The sequence below is a fragment of the Gopherus flavomarginatus genome, chromosome 25 (genome assembly GCF_025201925.1).
Source record: "Gopherus flavomarginatus isolate rGopFla2 chromosome 25, rGopFla2.mat.asm, whole genome shotgun sequence".
In the NCBI taxonomy this organism is placed as follows: domain Eukaryota; kingdom Metazoa; phylum Chordata; order Testudines; family Testudinidae; genus Gopherus; species Gopherus flavomarginatus.
This window is the reverse complement of record NC_066641.1, coordinates 15,789,371-15,812,879: the sequence shown is the minus strand read 5'-3', so window position 1 is coordinate 15,812,879 and position 23,509 is coordinate 15,789,371. Positions and strand designations below refer to the sequence as shown.

Genomic DNA, 23,509 nt, shown 5'->3' with positions numbered 1-23,509 from the left:
CTTTATTGTGAAAGTGTGCTGACCACATAAAACATTCTAAGTCTTTGTGAATCCTGTTGACTCGTGGCTTACTTTACATCTGCCCAGACATGAACAATATACATTAATAAGAGCCACTTTAGAATGATACCAGATATTATCCAGAGATGAATGACTGATAGCTATAGAAAATTATGAAGTCTTTAAAATAAATATACAAACACAAGGGTAGAAAAGTGCAAGCCACCCAGTATTGCAAGAAATTCAAATTGGATAATTGTTCCCAAATCTCTTTAAAAACTAATAAATCAGGGCCAAAATCTTGCTTGCTTTTCTCTTACCAGTAGTCCCATTAACTTTATTGGGTCGCTTCGTGTGGATAAGGCAAGCAGGATTTTGCCCATGGTATTTTTAAATGGTTTAAATAGTAAAACTATGTAAAGAGGAAAACAAGTATAATGGCAGAGTCCTTCACACATAGAACACTGCCATAAATATACAGTGGCAAAGAATTCTCTGGCACCTTATAGACTAACGAACGTATTGGAGCATACGTTTGTTAGTCTATAAGATGCCACAGAACTCTTTGCTGCTTTTACAGATCCAGACTAACACAGCTACCCCTCTGATACATAAATATACAGATATCTTGAATATTTCAAAGGAGCAAATAGCTAGCCCTTCTGTATTATCTCAACAGAAAATCATTCCCCTGAACTCAGACTAAATTTTGGAAGGAGTGAGACTAGATTTTGCTGCTGGGGATGAAAGGAACAAACATGGCTTTGTCACATTTCTGTCTCCAGGATTCTGAGTTGATGCAGTTCCCAATTTAAATAAGAACAGCCCTGGAGGCTTCTCTAAATATGATGACTCTCCAAACGCAGAGGAGCAGGCAGCCAGTGTGAGTTCCCCACCTTTCCAGGGGCAGTAGGGCTCAGGCTTCTGGCTTCAGCCCTGGGGTGGTGGGTGGCAGGCTCCGGCCACGGGGCTTTGGGCTCTGACCCTAGGCTCACCCGCTCCCCACCCCTATTGCCCTAGTCCCCACTGCCTCTCTATGCACCTCTCCATCCAGGCCTTAATTTGTCCCCCACTTGCTGGGGCTGAGTAAGTCTGCTGTGAAAAGTGATATTTGTATGTTTGTTAATATCACTTTTTACTGCCTCCCAACTAGCTAGTAAGTCTGCTGTGAAAAGTAATATTAACAAACAGATATCAGTTTTCACAGAAGCAGACTTACTAGCTAGTAAGTTTTTTAAAAAGCAACCAAAAAACAAAAGAAACAAAAAAGACAAGAACATGCAACACACTTTATTTTGTTTCTATTCTGTTTAGGTCCAGTAAAGAATAGAGACAACTGTACATTATTTTTATTATTGAGTCTGCAAACAAAAAAAAAAAAGCCCTACATAAATTACAATGATTTGGACGTGTACGTGTGCATATATATTTATTTTTCCTAAAGTTAATTAAGTATTTTAGAGAGATGACCAGCAGGAGTTGGTGGTTGCACTCTAAGGCCACCAAAAAATTTCTTGTGAGAACCCCTGTTTTAGGAGATGCCTGCGTTCAAGAGCTGCATAAGCCATGCAGACATGTCTGGTACAGCCTTCCTTTGCTTAGAATGAAATTCACTCCTGTTTTCTCCCCTCACATACAGCTAAAAGCTCTAGTTCAAGTCCTCATCAGCTCATATCTTGATTGCTAAAACTTTTTCCTTTCTGGTGTTGCCAAATGCAATCAGTTTTTCCTCAAGCCCTTTAATACATTCTGCAATGGGAGTAGCTCCCGGTAAAAATCCAGAAAGTCACTATAACATCTTTTAAATCCCTCCTTAAAACTTTGCTGTGATGTCTCCAATATATCTGACAATGCTTAAGCCATGATATGCCATAACTGCTTCCTATTGCACCAAATAACATTGTTTCACTATTACCTTGTCCTCCCAACTCATCTGTTTGAATTTCTCCACCTGTTATTTCTTGTCATATTATACAAATTATAAATTGGTTGGCGCAAGAACTGTTGTGTGAGTATAGCACCCAAAACAATAGAACTTTGCTCCCTGAATGAGCCTTCTAAAGTGTAACTACAACAAAAATAATTTTAAGTCAAATTTTTCTAATGATAAAAGTGTATGTTGTCTCCATTCATGTTTTCCATAGTCACCTTCAGAAAGAGCCAAGGCCTGGGAAATTTCCTGCAGAAAGCTGAATGTTTTGGGAAGTTTTGAACCACCAAACAATTGAAAGGGAAAACCAGAGAGAAATGTAAACATTATTATGATCCCATTGTACCCCTAGGGACTCCATGTTGAAGGGATCCCTTATATCTGAACATTGGACAGACTAAAAGCCTGAATTATTAGTGGCTTAAATTCACCCATGGCTACAAGAGGTGAAAGCAGGGCCTAGTTCACTCACATACCCAGGTTCTTAGCTCTGCCCTATTTCCCTGGGGAAGGGAGGCGGCGGGTTCTGTGCCCGACGGATGGCGCTGTGGGCTGGCACCATTTCCTACAGGAACCCCGGGGTATGCCCTGAGGCCGCACACCCGGGCGGGGCTGGCGCCCCCCTTCTCCCCCGCAGAGGCTTGTGTTCTCCTTTAATCCGCGCAGCCACACAAAGGGACGGGGGGTGGGGAGCCAGCTACTCAGCCAACCCCCCGCCGGAGGAAGGGACAGGGATGGGGATAGGGATGGAGGCGGTGCGTGTAGCTCCAGTGCTCTAGGGGCGCATGAGCGAGGCGCGCACAAGGCTAGAGGGACACAGACACGTGGGATCTGCTCCTCTCACCACGGGAGGCAGCCGGCCGCCTGAGCACGGAGTCCTTGCCCCGGCCGGCAGCCAGCTCCGGGTCCCGCAGGTAACAACCCTGGGCGGCTGCGGCTTCGGCTTCGTGTCCCTGTGGCCGCGGCAATAGCGCGCTACGGTCCGCGAGTCCCCAGCAAAGGCACGGAGGGGGGGGATTCCGTGGGGCCGGGCCGGGCCGCTACCTATGCCCCGCTCGGGGAGGCTGGCTCCCGCTTGGCCCTTGCTCCACCTGCAAGCTCCGAACGCTGCAAGGACAGATGCCTGGGAGCTCGGAGGGAGGATGGGCACATGGCGCTGGAGGCGGGGGGGACACATACCTGGACCTGAGCGATTGCACGGAGGGGCTCTGGCTTCTCACTGGGGGAGGGTTGTGATGGTTCTTGCCTATGCCACGTCTTGGGGGGCATTTCTGCTGCCTCCAGGGAGCAGCATGACATCGGGCCAGGCGAGGCCAGCTGAAAGCTCATCCTCACTCAGATTGGTAAACAGGGTCTGGTAGGAATGCATCGAGCAGGTCTCCATACAGAGGGCCAACTTCATCTGCCCAAAGAGCTGAGGAATTCCGCAAATGAAAACAAAGATGGAACGCCCGGCGCAAGTGAGCTGGATTTTTTATTGTTTATTTGAAACCAGCCGGTGGACATGCTCAGCTGCAAAGAGGCAGCAGAAACGTGCTTGTGCTGAGATGAAAGGAAAGAAGTAGCAATACCGGTCCGTTTAATTCATAATCCGGTTTCCACAGAGACTGCAAGAGGCTGAGCTAATTAAAATATTATTGAAGGCTTAAAATTATAGAGGGTGCCTGCATTAAGGGGAAATTATTCAGATTATGCTAAAAATAAACTGAGCAGTTCAGGTTAGTGTTATCAGACGATCTTAAAGACTCATGCCCTGTTTGACAGGTGTCAGATTTTATAAGACTAGGTGCTTGGTTTCTTGCAATTTCACTTCTTTTATGTGTTTATATATCTTTTGAGTTATCTGGTTTACTGGCTATTTTAAGACACCTGTCACTGTGGTATTTAAGTACCAAACAAGGCATCACATTATATAACTGCACTCTGCGGTTTTGAATAGTTACATTTTTTTTCAGTGCTCAAGGGACTTCTTGCTTAATATAACAGTAATTCAGAGACATAAATTTATTTTGATATCTTTACACTGTAAAATACTATACTTGAATCCCATAATTAAGTAAAAGGTTAAGTAAGCCATGCTTTGAATTTTCTTGGTAGACAAAAGGATAATGTCTCCAAGAAACTGAAGTCCTGCTTAATAGCAGACAGCCATGAAGTTTCTAATACCCAAAATGTTATAATTCATATGCCTTTCCTGACCTGTTATAGGTACTGATTTTCTGGAAAGATGTTGAAATGCAATTGTTTTTGAAAAACAGCAAAGAATCCTGTGGCACCTTATAGACTAACAGACGTTTAGTCTATAAGGTGCCACAGGATTCTTTGCTGCTTTTACAGATCCAGACTAACACGGCTACCCCTCTGATTTTTGAAAAACAGTCTACCTTGGAAAATATGTCCACTATACTGATGCTTCATTCCATATTAAGCCACAAACCAAGTTTGGAAACTATATAAACATATTTCAGAGTGGTAGCTGTGTTAGTCTGTATCAGCAAAAACAACGAGGAGTCCTTGTGGCACCTTAGAGACTAACACATATTTTGGCATGAGCTTTTTTGGGCTAGAACCCACTTCATCAGATGCATGGAGTGGAAAATACAGGAGCAGGTATAAATACATGAAAAGATGTGAGTTGCTTTACCAAGTGTGAGGTCACTCTAATGAGACAATTCAATTACTAGAGCTAAACCAATTTCTAATATAGCTCAGCCATCCAATGTGGACAGGCCAAACAATGTCGGAATCCTATTTAAAGATTCTAGGCCATTAAGCTGGTCAAACCTTCTTCCTCAATAATAAATGAGCAGGAATAAACTTAAAAATGAATTAGGGTTTTGGAGAGTGCCCAGTATGAGGGGAAGAGTGCATCTCAGTGAGTTTATGCCTTAAGTGTTGAAATGATACACTTGTGTATTGTAATTTGCATGCTCAACACTAAGTTTTGCCTTTATTTATTAGTCACCTAATAGGTGTAGGACTGAACCTATTAGCTGGAAGCCAGTGTTAGGACAAGAAGTACTCACCAGCAAAGCCCAGGCGGAGTGCAGTTGGATTGTTAGGGTATTGAACGGGAGTTGGGAGACTTTGCTATTTCTCCGAGACTTAGTTTCCCAGGTCCAGGCTGAACTTTCTGATCCGAACAAGTGAGACCCACCCACACCAGAATACTGCAGCTAATTGCCCAGTGGTTAGGGTACTCACATGGGATGTGGGAGCTCCTGATTCTGTCTCTGCCTGATTCAGACCATAGACATGAACCTCAGCCTCCCATGTCAGGTGGGCATACCATGGATTTATTTATTATCTGTCCCTTTCCTAACATTCTGTTAGTTTTCTTTTTTGACTGCTACTGCACATTGAGCAGATGTTCTCAGAGTGATCCACAATGGCTCCAAGATCTCTTCCTTGAGTGGTACTAATTTAGATGCATCATTTTGTATGTATAGTTGGGATTATGTTTTCCAGTATGCATTACTTTGCATTTATTAACATTGAATGTCATCAGCCATTGTGTTACCCAGTTACTCAGTTTTGTGAGATCCCTTTGTAACTCTTTTCAGTCAGTTAGGACTTAACTCTCTTGAGTAATTTTATATTGTCTAGTATCAGAGGGGGAGCCGTGTTAGTCTGGATCTGTAAAAAGCAACAAAGAGTCCTATGGCACCTTATAGACTAACAGAAGTATTGGAGCATAGGCTTTTGTGGGTGAATACCCATTTCATCAGACACATGTGGTGGAAATTTCACAGGCCTTGGGAGGCAGGCCAGTCCTCGCCCACAGACAACCCACCAACCTTAAGCATATTCTCACCAGCAACCACACATCACACCATAGTCACTCTAACTCAGGAACCAATTCATGCAACAAACCTCAATGCCAGCTCTTCCCACATATTTACACCAGCGACACCATCACAGGACCTAACCAGATCAGCCACAACATCACCAGTTCATTCACTTGCACATCCACCAATGTAATATATGCGATCATGTGCCAGCAATGCCCCTCTGCTATGTACATCAGCCAAACTGGACAATCATAAAAGGATAAATGGACACAAGTCATTTTAGGAATGGCAGTATACAAAAACCTGTAGGAGAACACTTCAACCTCCTTGGACACACAATAGCAGATTTATAGGTAGCCATCCTGCAGCAAAAAACTTCAGGGCCAGACTCCAAAGAGAAACTGCTGAACTTCAGTTCATTAGCAAATTTGACACCATCAGCTCAGGATTAAACAAAGACTGAATGGCTAGCCAACTACAAAAGCAGTTTCTCCTCCCTTGGTGTTCACACCTCAATTGCTAAAAAAGGGCCTCATCCTCCCTGATTGAACTAACTTTGTTATCTCTAGACTGATTCTTGCCTGCATATTTATACCTGCCTCTGGAAATTTCCACCTCATGTGTCTGACGAAGTGGGTATTCACCCATGAAAGCTTATGCACCAATACTTCTGTTAGTCTATAAGATGCCACAGGACTCTTTGTTGCTTTTTATATTGACTTCAAACTTTGCACCTCACTGTGTACCCCGTTTTCTAGATCAGTTATGAATATGTTGAACACCACAAGTCTCAGTACAAATCTCTGGGGCACTCCCCTATTTACTTCTCTCCATTTTGAAAACTGACCATTTATTTCTACCCTTTGTTTCCTATCTTTTAACCAGTTACCAATCCATGAGAAGACCTTCCTTCTTATCCCATGACAGCTTACTTTAATAGCCTTTGCTTATGGATCTTGTCAAAGGCTTTCTGAAAGTCCAAGTGCACTATATCCACAGGATCACCCTTGTCCACATGCTTGTTGACCCCCCCCCCCCCAGCGAATTCCAATAAATTGGTAAGGCATGATTTCTCTTTACAAAAGCTGTCTTGACTCTTCCCCCAACAAACTGTGTTCATCTGTGTGTCAATCATTCAGTTCTTTACTATAGTTTAAATCAATTTGTCTGATACTAAAGTTAGGCTTACTAGTCTGCAATTGCCAAATTGACCTCTGGAGTTTTTTAAAAATTGGCATCACATTAACTATCCTTCAGTCAACTGGTACAGAAGCTGATTTAGGTGGTAGGTTACATGTCACAGTTAGTAGTTCTGCAATTTCATATTTGTGTGAATACCACCTGGTCCTGGTGACTTATTACTGTTTAATTAATAGAATCATAGAAGATTAGGGTTGGAAGAGACCTCAGGAGGTCATCTAGTCCAACCCCCTGCTCAAAGCAAGACCAACCCCAACTAAATCATCCCAGCCAAGTCTTTGTCAAGCCAGGCCTTAAAAACCTCTAAGGATGGAGATTCCACCATCTCCCTAGGTAATCCATTCCAGTGCTTCACCATCCTCCTTGTGAAATACTTTTTTCTAATATCCAACCTAAACCTCCTCCACTGCAACTTGAGACCATTGCTCCTTGTTCTGTCATCTGCCACCACCGAGGATAGCTGAGCTCCATCCTCTTCGGAACCCCCCTTCAGGTAGTTTGAAGGCTGCAATCAATTCCCCCTCACTCTTCTTTTCTGAAGACTAAATAACCCCAGTTCCCTCAGCTTTACCTCATAAGTCATGTGCCCCTGCCCCCTAATCATTTTCGTTGTCCTCCGCTGGACTCTCTCCAATTTGTCCTCATTCTTTCGAGTGGGAGACCCAAAACTGGACGCAATACTCCAGATGTGGCCTCACCAGTGCCAAATAGAGGGGAATAATCACTTCCCTTGATCTGCTGGCAATGCTCCTACTAATGCAGCCCAATATGCCGTTAGCCTTCTTGGCAACAAGGGCACACTTTTGACTCGTATCCAAATTCTCGTCCACTGTAATCCCCAGGTCCTTTTCTGCAGAACTGCTGCTTATCCAGTCGGTCCCCAGCCTGTAGTAGTGCATGGGATTCGTCCGTCCTAAGTGCTGGACTCTGCACTTGTCCTTGTTGAACCTCATCAGATTTCTTTTGGCCCAATCCTCCAATTTGTCTAGGTCACTCTGGAGCCTAACCCTACCCTCCAGCATATCTACCTCTCCCCGCAGCTTAGTGTCATCTGCGAACTTGCTGAGAGTGCAAGCCATCCCATCATCCAGATCATTAATGAAGATGTTGAACATCCCAGGACCAACCCCTGGAACACTCTGCTTGATATTGGCTGCCAACTAAACATCAAGCTGTTGATCGCTACCTGTTGAGCTCAACCATCTAGCCAGCTTTCTATTCACTTTATAGTCCATTTAGCCAATCCATACTACTTTAATTTGCTGATAACAAATATATCAGTTTTTCCCAAACCTCCTCTGTTAACACCTAAATCTGGGACAATTCCTCGGATTTGTCACCTAAAAAGAATGACTAAGGTGTGGGAATCCTCCTCCCATCGTCTGCAGTTAAGACCGATGCAAGGAATTCATTTAGCTTCTCTGCAATAGCCTTGTCTTCCTTGAGTGCTCCTTTAGCACTTTGATCATCCATTGGCCCCGGTGATTGTTGGCAGGCTTCCTGCTTCTGACGTACTTAACAAAAATTTGCTGTTAGTTTTTGAGTCTTTGGCTAGTTGCTCTTCAAATTCTTTTGTGGCCTGCATAATTATTCCTGACTTGTCAGAGTTTATGCTCCTTTCTATTTTCCTCAGTAGGATTTGACTTCTAATTTTTAAAGGATGCCTTTTTGCTGCTAATGGCTTCTTTTACTCTGTTGTTCAGCCATTGCGGCCTTTGTCCTCTTACTATTATTTTTAATTTGGGGTATACATTTAATTTGAGCCTCTATTATGCTTTTAAAAAGTTTCCCTGCCACTTGCAAGCTTTTCACTCTTGTGTTCCCTTTAATTTCCATTTAGTTAGCATCTTCATTTTTGTGTAGTTCATCTTTCTGAGGTTAAATGCCACTATGGTGGGTTTCACCCCCCTCCCCAGCTGTTTAATTTAATTTTATTATGGTTGCTATTACTGAGTGGTTCAGCTGTATTCACCTTTTGGACTAGATCCTGTGCTCCACTTAGGACTACATCATGAATTGCCTCTCCTCCTTGTGCGTTCCAGGACTGTCCGCTCCAAGAAGAGCAGTCATTATTGGTGTTTCTCAAAAAACTTCGTGAGTGTTATAAAGTTTAGTTGTCTAAATCTAATTATACTGGCAATATCCATGAGCAACAATAGCCACATACCTTGCTGCCTAAACTTGGCATCCCAAATAAACAACTTCCTTACTATTAAAAAAACCCGAACCTGAACTTTTTTGGTGCTGTATTCTGAAAGTCAGCAGATGCTGGTTAAAATGTAAACACTACACAGTAATTAACAATGACAACTGACAGAACCTCAAACCATGGACTGTGAAAATTGTTCAGTCAATGAATTACACTAATGTACCCAAGCATAGAATTTTGCTCCAAATGTTCAATACTGCTTGAGCAGAAAAAGTGACTTGCTGTATTACCAGTTCCTACATCAGAGTTGAATTCAACTGATATTATTTTGTTCAGCCTTCAAAATTCAAAAGATCTTGTAAATGTTTAGGTTCCTGATTATGGCAAAAGCAATGATGATCTTTTTTTAAAACATTTTGACTCAGTAGTTAGGGTAATGCTCAAAATATCAATTTTCTAATGTAGAGGTTAGAAGTTCTTTTTTTTCCATGTAGTTTGTGTTGTGGTTCTTAATAGGCACTCAGTATTTTAACTTCATTTTATAGCTAATATTAAAGTCTTATTGAAATCAGTTGTATGCAGTATTCTTGTAGCTGTGTTGGTCCCAGGAGAGTAGAGGGACAAAGCGGGTGAGATATTATCTTTTATTTGATCAACTTCTGTTGGTGAGAGAGACGAGCTTTCCAGTTTACACAGGTGAGCTCTGTATAAGCTGGAAAGCTTGTCTCTTTCACCAACAGAAGTTGGTCCAATAAAAGATATTACTTTACACACCTTGTCTCTTTGATATCAGTTATAATTTTAATTTGTAAAGTACTCTTGGATAGATATGTACAAAATACAGTATATATTTTAACATGTTAGTTTATATACAGTATGTGAAACTTTACTAATTTGGAGTGAAATTGATTAGCACCTGTGACACAGAAGGGAAGTGGGGTGGATTGACCTGGGAATGTTTAATTTTACTGGGACTGTCTGCATGGGGAATGGAAGAGCAGGGGATAACTTCAGGTGAGGGACGGTACCTGAGCCTGTAACCTGAGCCAGGAAGGGGGGTGGGGCGAGTCGACACCTTTGCCTGGGAAACTGGATAAAGGGAGAGGGGGAGAGAAGGAGGGGGAGAGTCTGCTGGAGGGGGTTTTGGTTTCAGTTTTGTGCTGGCTGGGAAGAGGCAGGGAACCTCAAGTCTGGGGTCTAAGATCCTTGGTCCCCAGAGAGACCTGGCTGAGGAGTCCTGTTCTCTGTACCTACAAGCCCTGCTTGGGACTGTGTTCCTATCATCTAATAAACCTTCTGTTTTACTGGCTGGCTGAGTCACAGCAAATCACAGGAAGTAGGAAGTGCAGGGCCCTAACTACCCCACACTCCCTGACAGCACCTCAGTGAGAGGCTGCAAAATGTTCTGCAGCATGCCAAAGAGAAGAATCTGAAACTGAACAGGAAATAAATTCCAGATTACACTGAATGAGTAAAACACACACTCTGCAACAAAGGAGTTTGGTTGGGCCCAAGAAAGGTGGCAGCAACTGTACAAATGAAGACTGCAAAACCAAAGAAACCTCAAAGATTCGTGGGCATGTTCATCTAAGCATATTGATTCCAAATTTATTACAGCTAAGTGCTCCACTCTCAATGCTGAGTGAGGATAGTTCAGAATGACAAAAAGATGATTGGCAAAACAAGAGCTTTTGGGAATGAAAATAACTTGTTACAGTCACATCTTCAGTCAAATACTCTGAGTTGATGTAAACTGACATAGGCAAGGGGCCTGTTCTGCAAGATCAAGCCCTTGCTTCTAATGCACTGGCTAACCTAAAATAGAACTGTGCCCATATTGAAAAGAAAAGCTAGCAATTCTTTTAGGTAATGAGCTGTGTCATGAATGTTTATGGGAAAAATAAGGCTAGGTAGAAACCGATCATAAACCATTATAAATCACAATCAGGGCCGGCTCGAGGGGCAGAGTAACTGTTTGTTCCTATTTGAAATTGAGAAATTTACTAGTGAAAGGGGAAGCATAATAGAGAAAAGAAATAACAGGGATGTACAATGATGTTGCCCTGCTCTAACTTATGCTACCTTCTCATCTAAGAGCTAGAAATAATTGACTTTAATAAGAGTTGCACCTGCTTATGCCTGGACCCAATACTGTTCCTACAGAATGCAAAACTGATATATGATGGCCGTTCCCTACTCCTGCTCCCACCGAGTGTTTAAGTCCCTTGTGGTGCTCCCCTCCTACATCATGCTCCTGCTGCCCCATTACCTCCTAGCCAGTTATCAGTTTGCCCCTCTGGGGTATTCCTGAAGTGCCTAAAATTGTGGACTAATAAGCAGAAGAGCACGAACAGGCATGGAAATGGCTATTTTCTGGATTATGCAGCATCAAGATCTGTGCAACACCTTGGCAAAAAGATATTATGTTACCATTTATATAGCCACATAATTGCATTGGGCATTGGACCCTGATCATAGTTAGCCCAAACAGCCTACTAAAGAAGGATGCACTAAGATGAAAATGCTAGTATTACACAGGATAATAAAATATCTGTATGTCCGAGATACTTGACCTCAGACATTATCTTTGCTTGTTTCAGGGCTGTTTCTGAATCGCAGTCCTGCAAGAAGAAAATCATTTTGTTTTAAGTTGAACATTTGTCTCTAGCAAAAGACAACAGCTATGCCAGTGCTGTCGGAAGATTCAGGTAATTGGTCTGCATACTTTCAATTTAAGAATGGCTGAAATCCTAGTATGTTCTCATACAAAAGACTATCTGTAATTTAATTTGTTAACTTAGAGTTGAGATTGTACAAATTCATTTCCCATCAATGCAAGTACTTAAAATCAAGGATATCACAGTATGAGTGGGACTGGATAAAGAGACGGATTTCAGGAGGAACATAGTTTGGTGACACACCTGGAGTTCAGTAATGTAATCTGGTGGCCAGGTACCTACCGGACAAACATAGGAGCTGTTCTCTATGCATGCACAATAAAGATCATTTTCCTACAGTTCTGATACTTTTTATGTCACTTCTTGCTAACCAGATAAATAGCACCTGTTAGGACAATATTAGCAGTGTCAGCTAATTGCTGACAGATCATGGCATATCCATCCATCAGCTCAGTTGGTACAGACTTCTAAAAGCATTATTTCATTAGCTAGCATAATGGGTTTCAGGAAGGCAATATGCAAATGTCCGGTATGGTATTTCTTTCCCCTTACTGTGTCTCAGCTTACCTTTCTGCTATGGTACAGACCAGAGTTTTTTGTCTTCAGAGATCTGTCTATATATATTGTACAGAGTTAAATCAGCTAGAAGGAGAGTGACAATCTCTAAAGGAAAATGTTTACTAAATCTTTGAATAGATGAATGCATAAGAGTTTACTTATTACCCTTGAAACAATTTTGAATGTCAACCCCTTTAAAGATAAACACTCACAGGGGTTTTTTCCCTAAGTTTAATACTTGGTACGATCACAAATTGAAAAGCACATATCTATGTACACTTTCTTAGGAGTCTGCTCTGGCAGGATTTATTGTTCTGTCTCTGTGGAATTGTGTCCAAACCCTTTGTAGGACACACAAGCTCCTCAAAGTCTGGGAAACAAGTGATAGCTCCACAGTCTCTTTCAAACTCCCTTTGAATCTCTGCAACAACAGTCTGCAATTAGCACAGCCTGCTGAAATTCTCATATTCTTCTCTAGTGAGGTAAAGAAGCCTGCAGTCTGAATCTAAAACTGGCAAAAATCCCTGGACTTTAGTCCTTACAGCAAACCATCCTTGCGTTTGCACTCTTTCACCGCTGAGTTTTCCATGGCTCCCATTCCTCCTCTTTATAAACTCCTCCCCCTCCCCATTAGTTCCACTCTCAGAGAGTGACTCTGGGCGTATCCTTCCAGCCTGCTTGCCTACAATGGAAATCACATTCAAACAGCTAATGGGTATACCTAGTACCCACCACACCCACTTTCTTGATGATTCTGGCCCATGGGGTATGTCTATAGAGCAAATGGAAGCATGCCTCCTAGCCTGGGTTGGCAGACCTATGCTAGCTTTACTTGAGCTAGTGTGCTAAAAATGGCGGTATGGTTGTTGCAGCATTGGTAGCTCAGACTAGTCAGCTGAGCTCAAACCTAAAGGGTTGGGTGGGCTTGGACTCAGGTTGCTAGCTCAAGCTGCCACCCCACTGCAACATCCACAATGCTATTTTTAGCATGCTCTCAAGCAGAGTTAGCACAAGTCTGTCTGGGCAGGGAGGCATGCTGCCAGCTGCAGTGTAGTCATTCCCACAGAATTCCCCCCTTGCTCGATTCTTTAGTGGTTATTAATTATTATTGATTTCCCATTAATTACTAATTTAAAGAGTTGGGGATTATAGTCCTCTGAGTCCCAGAATCAGACACAACAGGAGCAAAGTTATGAAGTTTGGGTTTCCCAACCAGACACTGATGTGTGCAACGATGACACTCACTCTGAGGGCAAAGCAAAACTTTACTTTTTGGGCTAATAAAACTACTTAAAGACACAACTGCTCCAAACCACAAAGATAGCAGTAATATAAAGTTAAGCTGATATTTTGTAGCATTCCTTACATATACTCACACCCTTAGGAATCTGGTGGTAAGAGACAAGCGGTCATCTCCTCTGTTCCTGGCATGCCAAATAAGTTCGATGGTCCAGATCTCTTTGAGATGGTGGTCTGGCCTATTATAGAATCTGATATTTGCCATGGATATTCATACAAATGCTCATCTTCCTTTGCCCATACTGAACTTCCTCACCCTAATAATGCTGGGGTATCCTTATCCTATATTGGTTAGTATATTAATGATTTTAACTTATCATGTACGTCAATTTGTTGCCAAGGCAAGTTCATGGTTAAGCATCTGCCAGTATTTTTATCCTAAAATATCCAAGCCTAGCATCAGTTCAGTGTTTGTTTTGTACAAACTCCCCCTTCCAGCGCAATGTTCCCAGTTCCCCAAAACTCAGGGTCACTGTTGGGCCACTTTTGCTAAGGATCAAAGGCCTCAAAGCCTTATGCTCATTACTTAAGCGAATGCCTTACAGGATACAGGCCTGTAGGTTCCTTGCGTTACTGCTAACTTGATTGCTAAGCTAGCTCTGTGGGCGACTCCTCCACACAAAAAATGCCACCCCCCTGCCTCAACAGAGGGGGACTTGATGGGGCCAGCGGTGAAAGGGGACAGGCCCACCAGCGAGGAAGGGAGACACTTGCTAAGAAACACCATGTAGCTTCTCCACTGGGAGTCAAACATCTAGTTGTGAGGATGGGTGCGGATTGTCCAGCATTCCCCACCCCCCAGGATTCAACCTGGGGGGACAGGGGGCCTGTGGCACTTCTTTTGGCTCCATTCCAGGCAGGAGCTTTTTGCTTTCCTTGCAGCACCTTCAAGCCACAGTGGTTAAGAAGGAATGTGCTCAATATCTAACTGAGGTACTTGGGTTGAGTTGTTTATTTGTTGCAACTTGCAGCCAGTTTCCAGTGCAGTTAAGAGAATAAAATGAATGGTTCCCAGAGGTAAAAGACCTGGGGTTTTGGTGATGGGCCTTGGGCTCATGGGATGAGGTGAGACCTTGTGCCCTTTGCCAGCTGAGGTCCCCACTCTTCTGCACCCTCCGTCTCCTTCATGGGGTGGGGATAGGGTCTAGGACTCCGAGACAGCTGAGTTCTGCCTGATAGACAGAGAAAACCCATAACTTGGGGTAGGTTTATATGGTAACAAGCCTTGTAACTCCTACACTGGAAGTGCCTGGTACAGGACAGCATGGGTAATGGCTGGTTAGTGTCCCCCTCCTCTGTGTTTAAAGTTTAATAAAAGTTGTGACCTTCCTCTTAATTCTGTCTGTCTTTTTGCAGCTATGTCCACATCAACAAAATATGGATCCTTCATACTATTTCTTTCCTTATTTACACCTCTCAATGCTGCAGTGCAAGCAAGTGGGTTACTCTAGCTTAGGACCAAGATATAATGTAGATGAGTGATTAGGCATTTCAAAGAGATCCCAATGTTATAGGAACCCAGGGAAACATCAGACACAGGGAGCAAAATTTCACTAGTTGTGATTTTTTACAATCTTAGAATAAATGGATTCTGCCTTTGCTGGTTTTGGCACATGTAGAACATTCATGTGAGATTTGCTGTTTAAGAAGGGAGTTGAAAATCAAGAGCAATGATTGGAAATAAGCTGCAACTCTCAGTATAACCTTAATTATCAGAAGCATAATTTTATTGTACTGGTCAAATAAAATGATGAACAATGCAATAACAGAGCGCAGATAAGATAAGAGATGTTAGTTATCCACAAAGCTTTTGTTCTCTATATTTTGCAATTAATTTAGGATTGCATGAGACTTTGGCCCTGTTGACATCTCAACTAAGACCTGATTCAAATCACAAAGAAGAAATGGGATTCCTTAGAGATGTCTTCAGTGAAAAAAGTCTGAGTTATCTAATGAAGGTAAATGTTTATTTCACAAAATTTCCTTTTCTTTGTGTTCTGTGTTTCTCAGTATTCCTAATTTCTTTGCCACATTGTGTTACTAAGGATTACTTGTTTTCCTATAGAAGAGAAAACTGAACAGAGATAATACGTATATTAAAGTTACTTTAAAACAACAAACATGAACAATATCCTATGAAAATTACTCTTTTTTGCTTGCTCTGAAATGAAATTTTGCCTAGTTTTGAGTGAATGTCGTTTTGAAGCTGGAGAAAGCTGCCATCACTAAGAATCAGAAGGGGGATTCTCTTGTTACATAATTGATATTTTCATTGTTAAAATAATAATTCTCTGTATTTGGAGGTTTTTTTTACTGTCAGTTAACTAATTGATAAATGCAAGTATCAGTGCCAAGTAATGAAAACATTTTAGAGTGCAATAATCGGAATTTTCCTTTAAACCATGGAACCTCAGTCATAGGCGTCAACTTCTCCTGGCACCAGTGGGTGCTCAACCACCCCCGGCCTGACTCCAACCCTGCCCTACCCCCATTCCAATGCCTTCTCCAAAGTCCCTGCCCCAACTCTGCCCCCTCCCTGCCCCTACTGGAGTCCTTCCCCAAATCCCCACCTCGGCCCCACCTTTTCCCTACCTCCTTCCCTGAGCGTGCCATGTTCCCGCTCCTCTCCCCTCCCTCCCACAGCTTGTTAAGCTGCTAAACAGCTGTTTCATGGTGGCAAGCACTGGGAGGAAAAGCAGGGATGCAGTGCGCTCAGGAGTGGAGGCAGAGGTGAGCTGGAGTGGGGAGCTTGGCTGCTGCACCCACCAATTTTTGCCTGTGGGTGCTCCAGCTCTGGAGCACCTATGGAGTCAGTGCCTGTGACCTCAACTTCACAAGATATTCTCCCATCTACAGCACCAACAGCAGCAAAAATATGAGCAGGACTATTCTGCTCTTGACATGGATCATTCATTAACACAGAGGTCCCCACACTGTGGGGTGTGACCCCCCCTTAGGGGGCATGGAAAAACATTGGGGGGGCATGGGCCAGCACTTATGGGGGACGGGGAGGGAACGCCACCCAGTTACAGCCCTGGCTCCTGGCCTCGCTTCCAGCCTTCTTGGCCCCTGGCCATGTCTCTGTTCTCAGCCTCAGCCCCACTCTCTACTTTGACCCCTTACCCCTGTCCATGGCTCCCTCCTTGGGAGCCACAGCCCCACCTCCCAGGGAGGTGGCAGACAGGGCTAAATGGGGTCATGACCCTGAAAACTTTGGGGACCACTGCATTAACACTTATAATATTTGACAAAAGAATATGCCCTTTTGATGTAAAAATATGCCTCATGGGCTAATAAAAAGTGTCCAGAAGACTAATTTGGGGAGTACTACTATAGAATTAGTAATGCCAGTTAACACACTAGTAATATTAGAATGTTCATTTCAATCCTTTTCTTTGCTGATTTGTCATCATCACTGAGTATCCACCAAAGTAGTGATTTGATCCTGCTATAAGTCTGATCAGTGAGGTCTGAATATGGGCAGAGTACTAACACGTAGCTGTTAGATGATTATTTAACGCAAAAGGTCAAAGACATCAATCAAGTCTTCTTTTTCTTCCTCCAAGCTACACTGCAAGGAAGATTCTTTCAGAGGCATAAGGGATTTAGGAGCACAAGTTGGGCTTTGTGCTCCTAAAACCCTCTGGCACCTTCAAAAATCTCCCATGCATTAGTTGCCTTGATGATATTTCCTTTGGACATGGATCCTTCTGGTTTCAGCAATAGGACTTTCAGCTAATGACCTCCAATACATTGCAGTATCAAAAAAATCAGGAATTCTTGACCTTTGTAGTCACTTACCTGAAAACACCTGTGTTTCAGATTCATGAAAAGCTCCGCCATTATGAAAGACAGAGTCCAACCCCTGTTTTACATAGTGCAGCAGCTTTAGCTGAGGATGTAAGTATGTTGTCCAGTAAATTCTTTTTGATGTCATAGATTTGTAAGTTACATACTAAAGAACTGAAAGTCTCCAACTGAAATTACTCTTGCATGGACTGAACTAAAACACAACTCACATATTTAAAAAAAAGTTGATTCCTGTTTCTGTTGCTGCACATCAGTTTACAGACTCCTAAAAGAAGACTTGAGGGAGCATTTGGACATAATTTACAGCATGTGTGACTGTGGAATTCACTGCCACAATATATTACTGAGGCTAAGATAACAAGGAGTCCTTGTGGCACCTTAGAGATTAACAAATTTATTTGTGCATAAGCTTTTGTGGGCTAGAACCCACTTCATCAGATGCATGGAGTGGAAAATACAGGAGCAGGTATAAATACATGAAAGGATGGGAGTTGCCTTACCAAGTATGAGGTAAGGGTATAAACACTGAAGAGAATGGAGAAACATCATAGCCTACATCTTTCTGGCTTAAGAGAATGTGATAGAACCCATCTGTACCCATTTATAATTGATCAGGAAGGGCACTCTTCAGTGATACATGAAGTTGGTCTCTAGGGCAGGGGTTCTGAACCCCTCCCTCCAACATGCAATAAAAATTCCACAGCCCACCTGTGCCACAACAACTGTTTTTCTGCATATAAAAGCCAGGACCAGCATTAGGAGGTAGCAAGCAGGGCAGTTGCTCGAGTCCCCAAACCACAGGGGACACCATGAAGCTAAGTTCCTCAGGCTTTGGCTTCAGCCCTAGCCCTGAGTGGTGGGGTTCAGGCTGCAGTCCCATGCCATGGGGCTTTGGCTTTTTGCCCTTGGCCCCTGCGAGTCTAATGCTGGCCATGCTTGGTGGCCCCACTGAAACCTGCTCACGGCCCCCCCCAGTGGGCCCCAGGCTCCTGATTGAGAACCACTGCTCTAGGGGATGTTATCATGTACTGAAAAGCCTGGAAGTATTTGGAGTATTTGAAATTGTTTATCACATCCCCATGACAATGTACTCATAAAGGCTAGTTAATCAACTTAGAGTTTAGTGTTGGTGTATTTGTTTAGGATTTACATCTAAAGGCCTCAATTTCTGTCCACATTCAGGCACTACTATAATATACACATAATAAAGCAGGTTAGAGGCATATTTTATTGAGATTGCCTTTAAATGCATATTTCAGTTATTGTTGCTTCTTTGAAACGTGACACAGAAATTAACAAACATTGATCAGAAAATCCAGTTGCAAATATATTGCCTTACGTTCTTTTGTTAACTTTTTAAGGTAATTGAAGAATTGCAGACTACACCAGTGAATAATGAAGAAAAAGAGCTGCTTCAGCTATTGTCAACACCACATCTTAGGGTAAAACACATACTCCTAAGCAATGCACGTCTCAGCATGATTCCCAGACAGAAAACATTGTTAAGGGCAAGTTACAACTAAGATTACCTAAGAGGACAGGGAGACCCCAAATATGCTTCCTAAGGATTGCAGGACGGGGTTCTATTCCTACACATTTTAAGAGGTGTGCAGAATCTGTCTCCTCCTGCAGATCAAATTGACGCGGGGTTTGTGGCATAAGGGGGCTCTGTGGCAGGGCACCAGCACAGCACCACCTGCTGGTTGTCCTGGAAATTAGCTCTTCCAGCCCAGAGCACCCTCTGCAGGCCAGTGTCCCACCTGCCACTGGCCCCTGTATCCCACCCAAACCCCAGTACCCTTTTACACTGGGGTTCTGCCCCCAGCAGTAACCCACAGTTTGGGTCACCCCAAACCTCTATCCCCACCTTGCCTCAGTGGCTACTGCCAGTCATCATCTAGCCCCCACTTACTGGGACAGACTGCAGTCTGTAAACCACTCATCATCAGTAAGGCGGTTAGGACCTGCTGCCTTTGCCTATCTCTGGACTGCCTCTCTGCAGCCCCAGTACGTATTTTGGCATTTTAGCAAGGCCTGCAGTTTTACCACGCTGGAACTCCCCAGCTCCCTCTGCCCTTCTCAGCTCTCAGGCATCCAGGTCCTTCTCTCTCATAAGCCAGAGAGTGTATGTGTGAGAACCTGGCTCACAGCCCTTTTATAGGGCCAGCTGTGGCTATTTCACCAATCAGCCTAGCTTTTTCTCTCAGCCCCTGCCTTCTCCAAGGGCTGGCTTTTAACCCTTTTTGAGCTGGAGCGGGGTGATCGCCCTGCTACAGGCTCCTAATGCAGGAAGGGTCATTATCCTTCCCTCCTACATATTTTCTAAGGTGGGAGAAGAGAGCATTGTCCCCATCTTACTACCCCCACCAGCCGTGGAATTAATTAATTGCTCATGACTGTTCTGAAGAACTTATTTTAACTCATCTGTTTCAGTCAGTGCAGGATCCCTGTAGCTGTGCAAGAGGATCAATTAGATCACCAGAGCCCATGTGCAATTTGGGAGAGCCAGTTTAAAATCTTAGTTACTTTAAAAATTGGACTGTGAGCAACAAAACTTTGGTTCTGTGCATTAGCTCTTGAGTAGATGAACCCAGTAAACTATGATATTTCTCTTCTACCATTTGTTTTGTTTTTGACAGAGTTGCAAAAATAAGTTAGAAGAATCTGTGGAGCCTCATGGTCATATCTCTATTTGGGTTGCTATTATTCAAGAATCCCTTCTCCAGTTTACTTCAATTTGTTGAAAAGTTATGTTGCAGGCACAGCTGTAATCTCTTAATTTGGGAGGCGAGGGCTGGTGGATTTTATTTGGCTGTTCGATAATCATAGAACAGCAGTAATTAAATATTATAAATATAGATTTTGCACTTACAAAGCACCTTCCTTCCCTTTCAAGATTGCAAAATATTTGACAAATGTTAACTCAATTGGGCTTCTTTAGGAGCTAGTCGAAACATTTTGGCCAGGAATCAAAATGTAGCAAACTATATTTAAACCTTTTAATTACACAACTAGGTTAAAAACATGTTATAGAACAATGTGAATCCAAAAATCAAACTAAAGCTCTTGTTCCAGGCAATTTTGTTGTTTCATATGCTATTGAAAGTTAAATTTAAAAAAAGAAGACGATGTAGCCATAGAATGTTATATAGTGTACCAGTAGACTCCCCATGAAGTTTTATGGTTGGTTGTCATCTAAGCTTCCAAATATCCATTATGTGGAATATTTATTGATGTAAGACAAACACTGTAATGCAGTCTTTCCAATTTCTTTTCTCTAATGCTAAATGCCTCTGGCTAGATCACTCCAGGGAAGAGCAAATGATTGGAGCGGATGAAAAGTGTAAAGGATTTGCCTGCAAAAAAGGCAAAGCATTATTATACACAAAAATCTGCACAAGCAAGATAATGTTAAAGGGTGACTTGAAGAAGCAGTTAAGTGCTTTCTTTATCATTCCTCACTTTCAGTTAGTGCATGATCCTGTTCCTATTGATGTCCATAATAAAACTCCCTTTGACGTCAGAGGTACAGGATCAGGCCCTTAAAGATGAAGAAAAGAGGAAATATTCGGGATTCTTTCTTTGAGTATGTAGGTGTCTTTTTAACACAAATTGGATCTTTAACTTCCTTTTTCACTAATGCAGGCAGAGCAGAAACTCATTACATTAGCTGTGAACCTTTGCACTGTTTTAGATGAGAAATAGTTTATGCTTGCCAAGAAAACAGTATATGGATTTTCACCATAGTGGATAGGCTCTTCTTGCACTAGCTCTTATGTCTGGAATAAGAGAAATGGCATCCTTCCCAATTTTGCCTGTATTATTTTAATCTTTTATTTTTTTCTTATTGTACAGGCAATGCTTGTAGTACATGATACTGTGGCCCAGAAGAACTTTGACCCGGTCCTTCCCCCTCTGCCAGACAATATTGATGATGATTTTGATGAAGAATCAGTTAAAATTGTTCGTCTAGTGAAGAATAAAGAGCCTTTGGTATGTATAAGGTACTCCCTCTCTAGTCAAAGAGTGGTCCCACCCTTCGGGTACATCTACACTGCACACTCCTTTCTGCAGCATGTAGAGTACATAAACTACACACACCCTTAACATGAGTATAAATAACAGTATAGACAGTGAGGCACTGCTTAAACTAGTAGGGTAAAGACGCATGCCAGAGGTTGCCAACCCTTGATCTAGAACATCTCTGACAGGAGTTGTCTAACCTGCTCTTAAAAATCTCCCATGATGGAGATTCCACAACCTCCCTAGGCAATTTATTCCAGTGCTTACCCACCCTGACAGTTAGGAAGTTTTTCCTAATGTCCAGCCTAAATCACCCTTGCTGCAGTTTAAAGACCATTGCTTCTTGTGCTATTCTCAGAGATTAAGGAGAACAATTTTTCTCCCTCCTCCTTTTAACAACCTTTTATGTACATGAGAATTGTTGTCCCACCTTTGTCTTCTCTCATCCAGATTAAACAAACCCAATTTTTTCAATGTTTCCTCATAGGTCATGTTTTCTAGACCTTTAATCATTTTCATTGCTCTTCTCAGGACTCTTTCAATTCAGCCACATCTTTCCTGAGTTGTGGTGCCCAGAAGTGGACACAGTACTCTAGCTGAGGCCTAATCAGCACAGAGTAGAGTGGTAGAAGGGATTGCAGACATACTCACCCATCTGATTATCACATAAAAGCAGTGTCCAAACACAAGTTGAGTTGATGGCAAAATTAGTTACAGAGGAAGACAAAATTTACTTATTGTCTTCCCCTTGGGAAAAGAACAAAATCAAATTTTCAATATTTAATCAGCATTTTCATTATTTTGCCATTAAATGTACTTTAAATAAATGCTTTATCTTGGTTTATTATTTATGTTTCAGGGTGCCACCATCAGAAGGGATGAGAATACGGGGGCTGTGATTGTAGCAAGAATCATGAGAGGTGGTGCAGCTGACCGCAGTGGTAGGTTTCTGAATAAAAGCAGTTTCAAAATACAATTTATAAACTACATTTTAAAACTTGTAAAAAGTTCTAATAATTTCTAATGAAATTCTATGGTTACTCAGCAGCAAAGTTAGCTCTTTGAATACTGATGTTTACCCTACAGATATCCAAATAAATGCTTATACAGCACATCTCCAGTCTCCACAGGGTTAATTCCTAATATATTTGACCTTGCACTTCTTAGAGGCAGCTCTGTTCGAATTTATTAAATGAGCTGAATTGGGCTTGCATGGAGATTTTATACATAGCAAATAAAGTATTGAAGTGTCATTAATTTTTGTTATAATTTGTCCTTTTTAATTCAATAGTAATACAATCCCAATGCTAATGTATTACTATGATGAAGAAATATTAGTAAATTACAGCTTTCTTCTGGTCTCTTATTAGCATTTTCCATATTAAAATAATCTGATAAGACATTTATTGTAAAGGGACTAAAACAGTGCCATTAGCATTTTCGCTTCACATCAGTAATGCACCTTTTTAATCCGATTCTCTGGTAATATGGTTAATAGGATAAAAACTGCCAATAGAATGTGGAAGACTAGTCTCAAATTTTGACTTAAACAAAATTGCAAAGCGGCTTTTTTATTTTTACTTTAACCCAGAACCTTGGTTTGCTTTCAGCTCTGAATACTGTTGCTGTAACACACCAAGGCTACTGTGCTGACCCTTTTCTAAGGTCTTCTAAATATTCTTTTGTAGAAATATTAGTCTGAAATAAGAGTGTCTACCCAGTTATCCTATTGTTAGTACTAAGTCTTCCTGTAAAAGGTAGACATCAGTGAATAAATAAGATCATTTGTATTTTACATAAATCAATAAGACATACTAAATGTTTTGTGTGTGGACCCATAGTGATTGTGAGCCATATCATTCTGTCCAGTTCTGTGCAGAACTTCCCACTGATGTAATTGGGAATTCCACTTTAAAACTGATGGATAGAGATGTTCCTCTGGTATGATCATGAGCTGCTAGCTGGCTATTTTATTGTGAAGTTCTAGTATGGTCAGTAACTAGTGCTGACATTACTAGGAGTACAAAACTAGACTGCATGAGCAAAGCTAAACCTTTTATGATTTGCTCTA

At 42.1% G+C, this 23,509-nt stretch overlaps 1 protein-coding gene across 1 annotated transcript in view; it reads left to right on the top strand.

Moving 5' to 3' along the window:
• Positions 1 to 2,595: 2,595 nt before the first annotated feature.
• MPP3 (MAGUK p55 scaffold protein 3) overlaps positions 2,596 to 23,509 on the top strand; it is a 50,036-nt gene continuing 29,122 nt past the window's right edge. Inside the window, exons 1-7 of the mRNA XM_050935129.1 lie at positions 2,596 to 2,844; positions 11,671 to 11,778; positions 15,445 to 15,563; positions 17,428 to 17,505; positions 18,777 to 18,857; positions 21,271 to 21,408; positions 22,298 to 22,379. Of these exons, the coding sequence (XP_050791086.1) occupies positions 11,754 to 11,778; positions 15,445 to 15,563; positions 17,428 to 17,505; positions 18,777 to 18,857; positions 21,271 to 21,408; positions 22,298 to 22,379 (523 nt within the window). The 5' untranslated portion in view covers positions 2,596 to 2,844; positions 11,671 to 11,753. The remainder of the gene's footprint in view (positions 2,845 to 11,670; positions 11,779 to 15,444; positions 15,564 to 17,427; positions 17,506 to 18,776; positions 18,858 to 21,270; positions 21,409 to 22,297; positions 22,380 to 23,509) is intronic.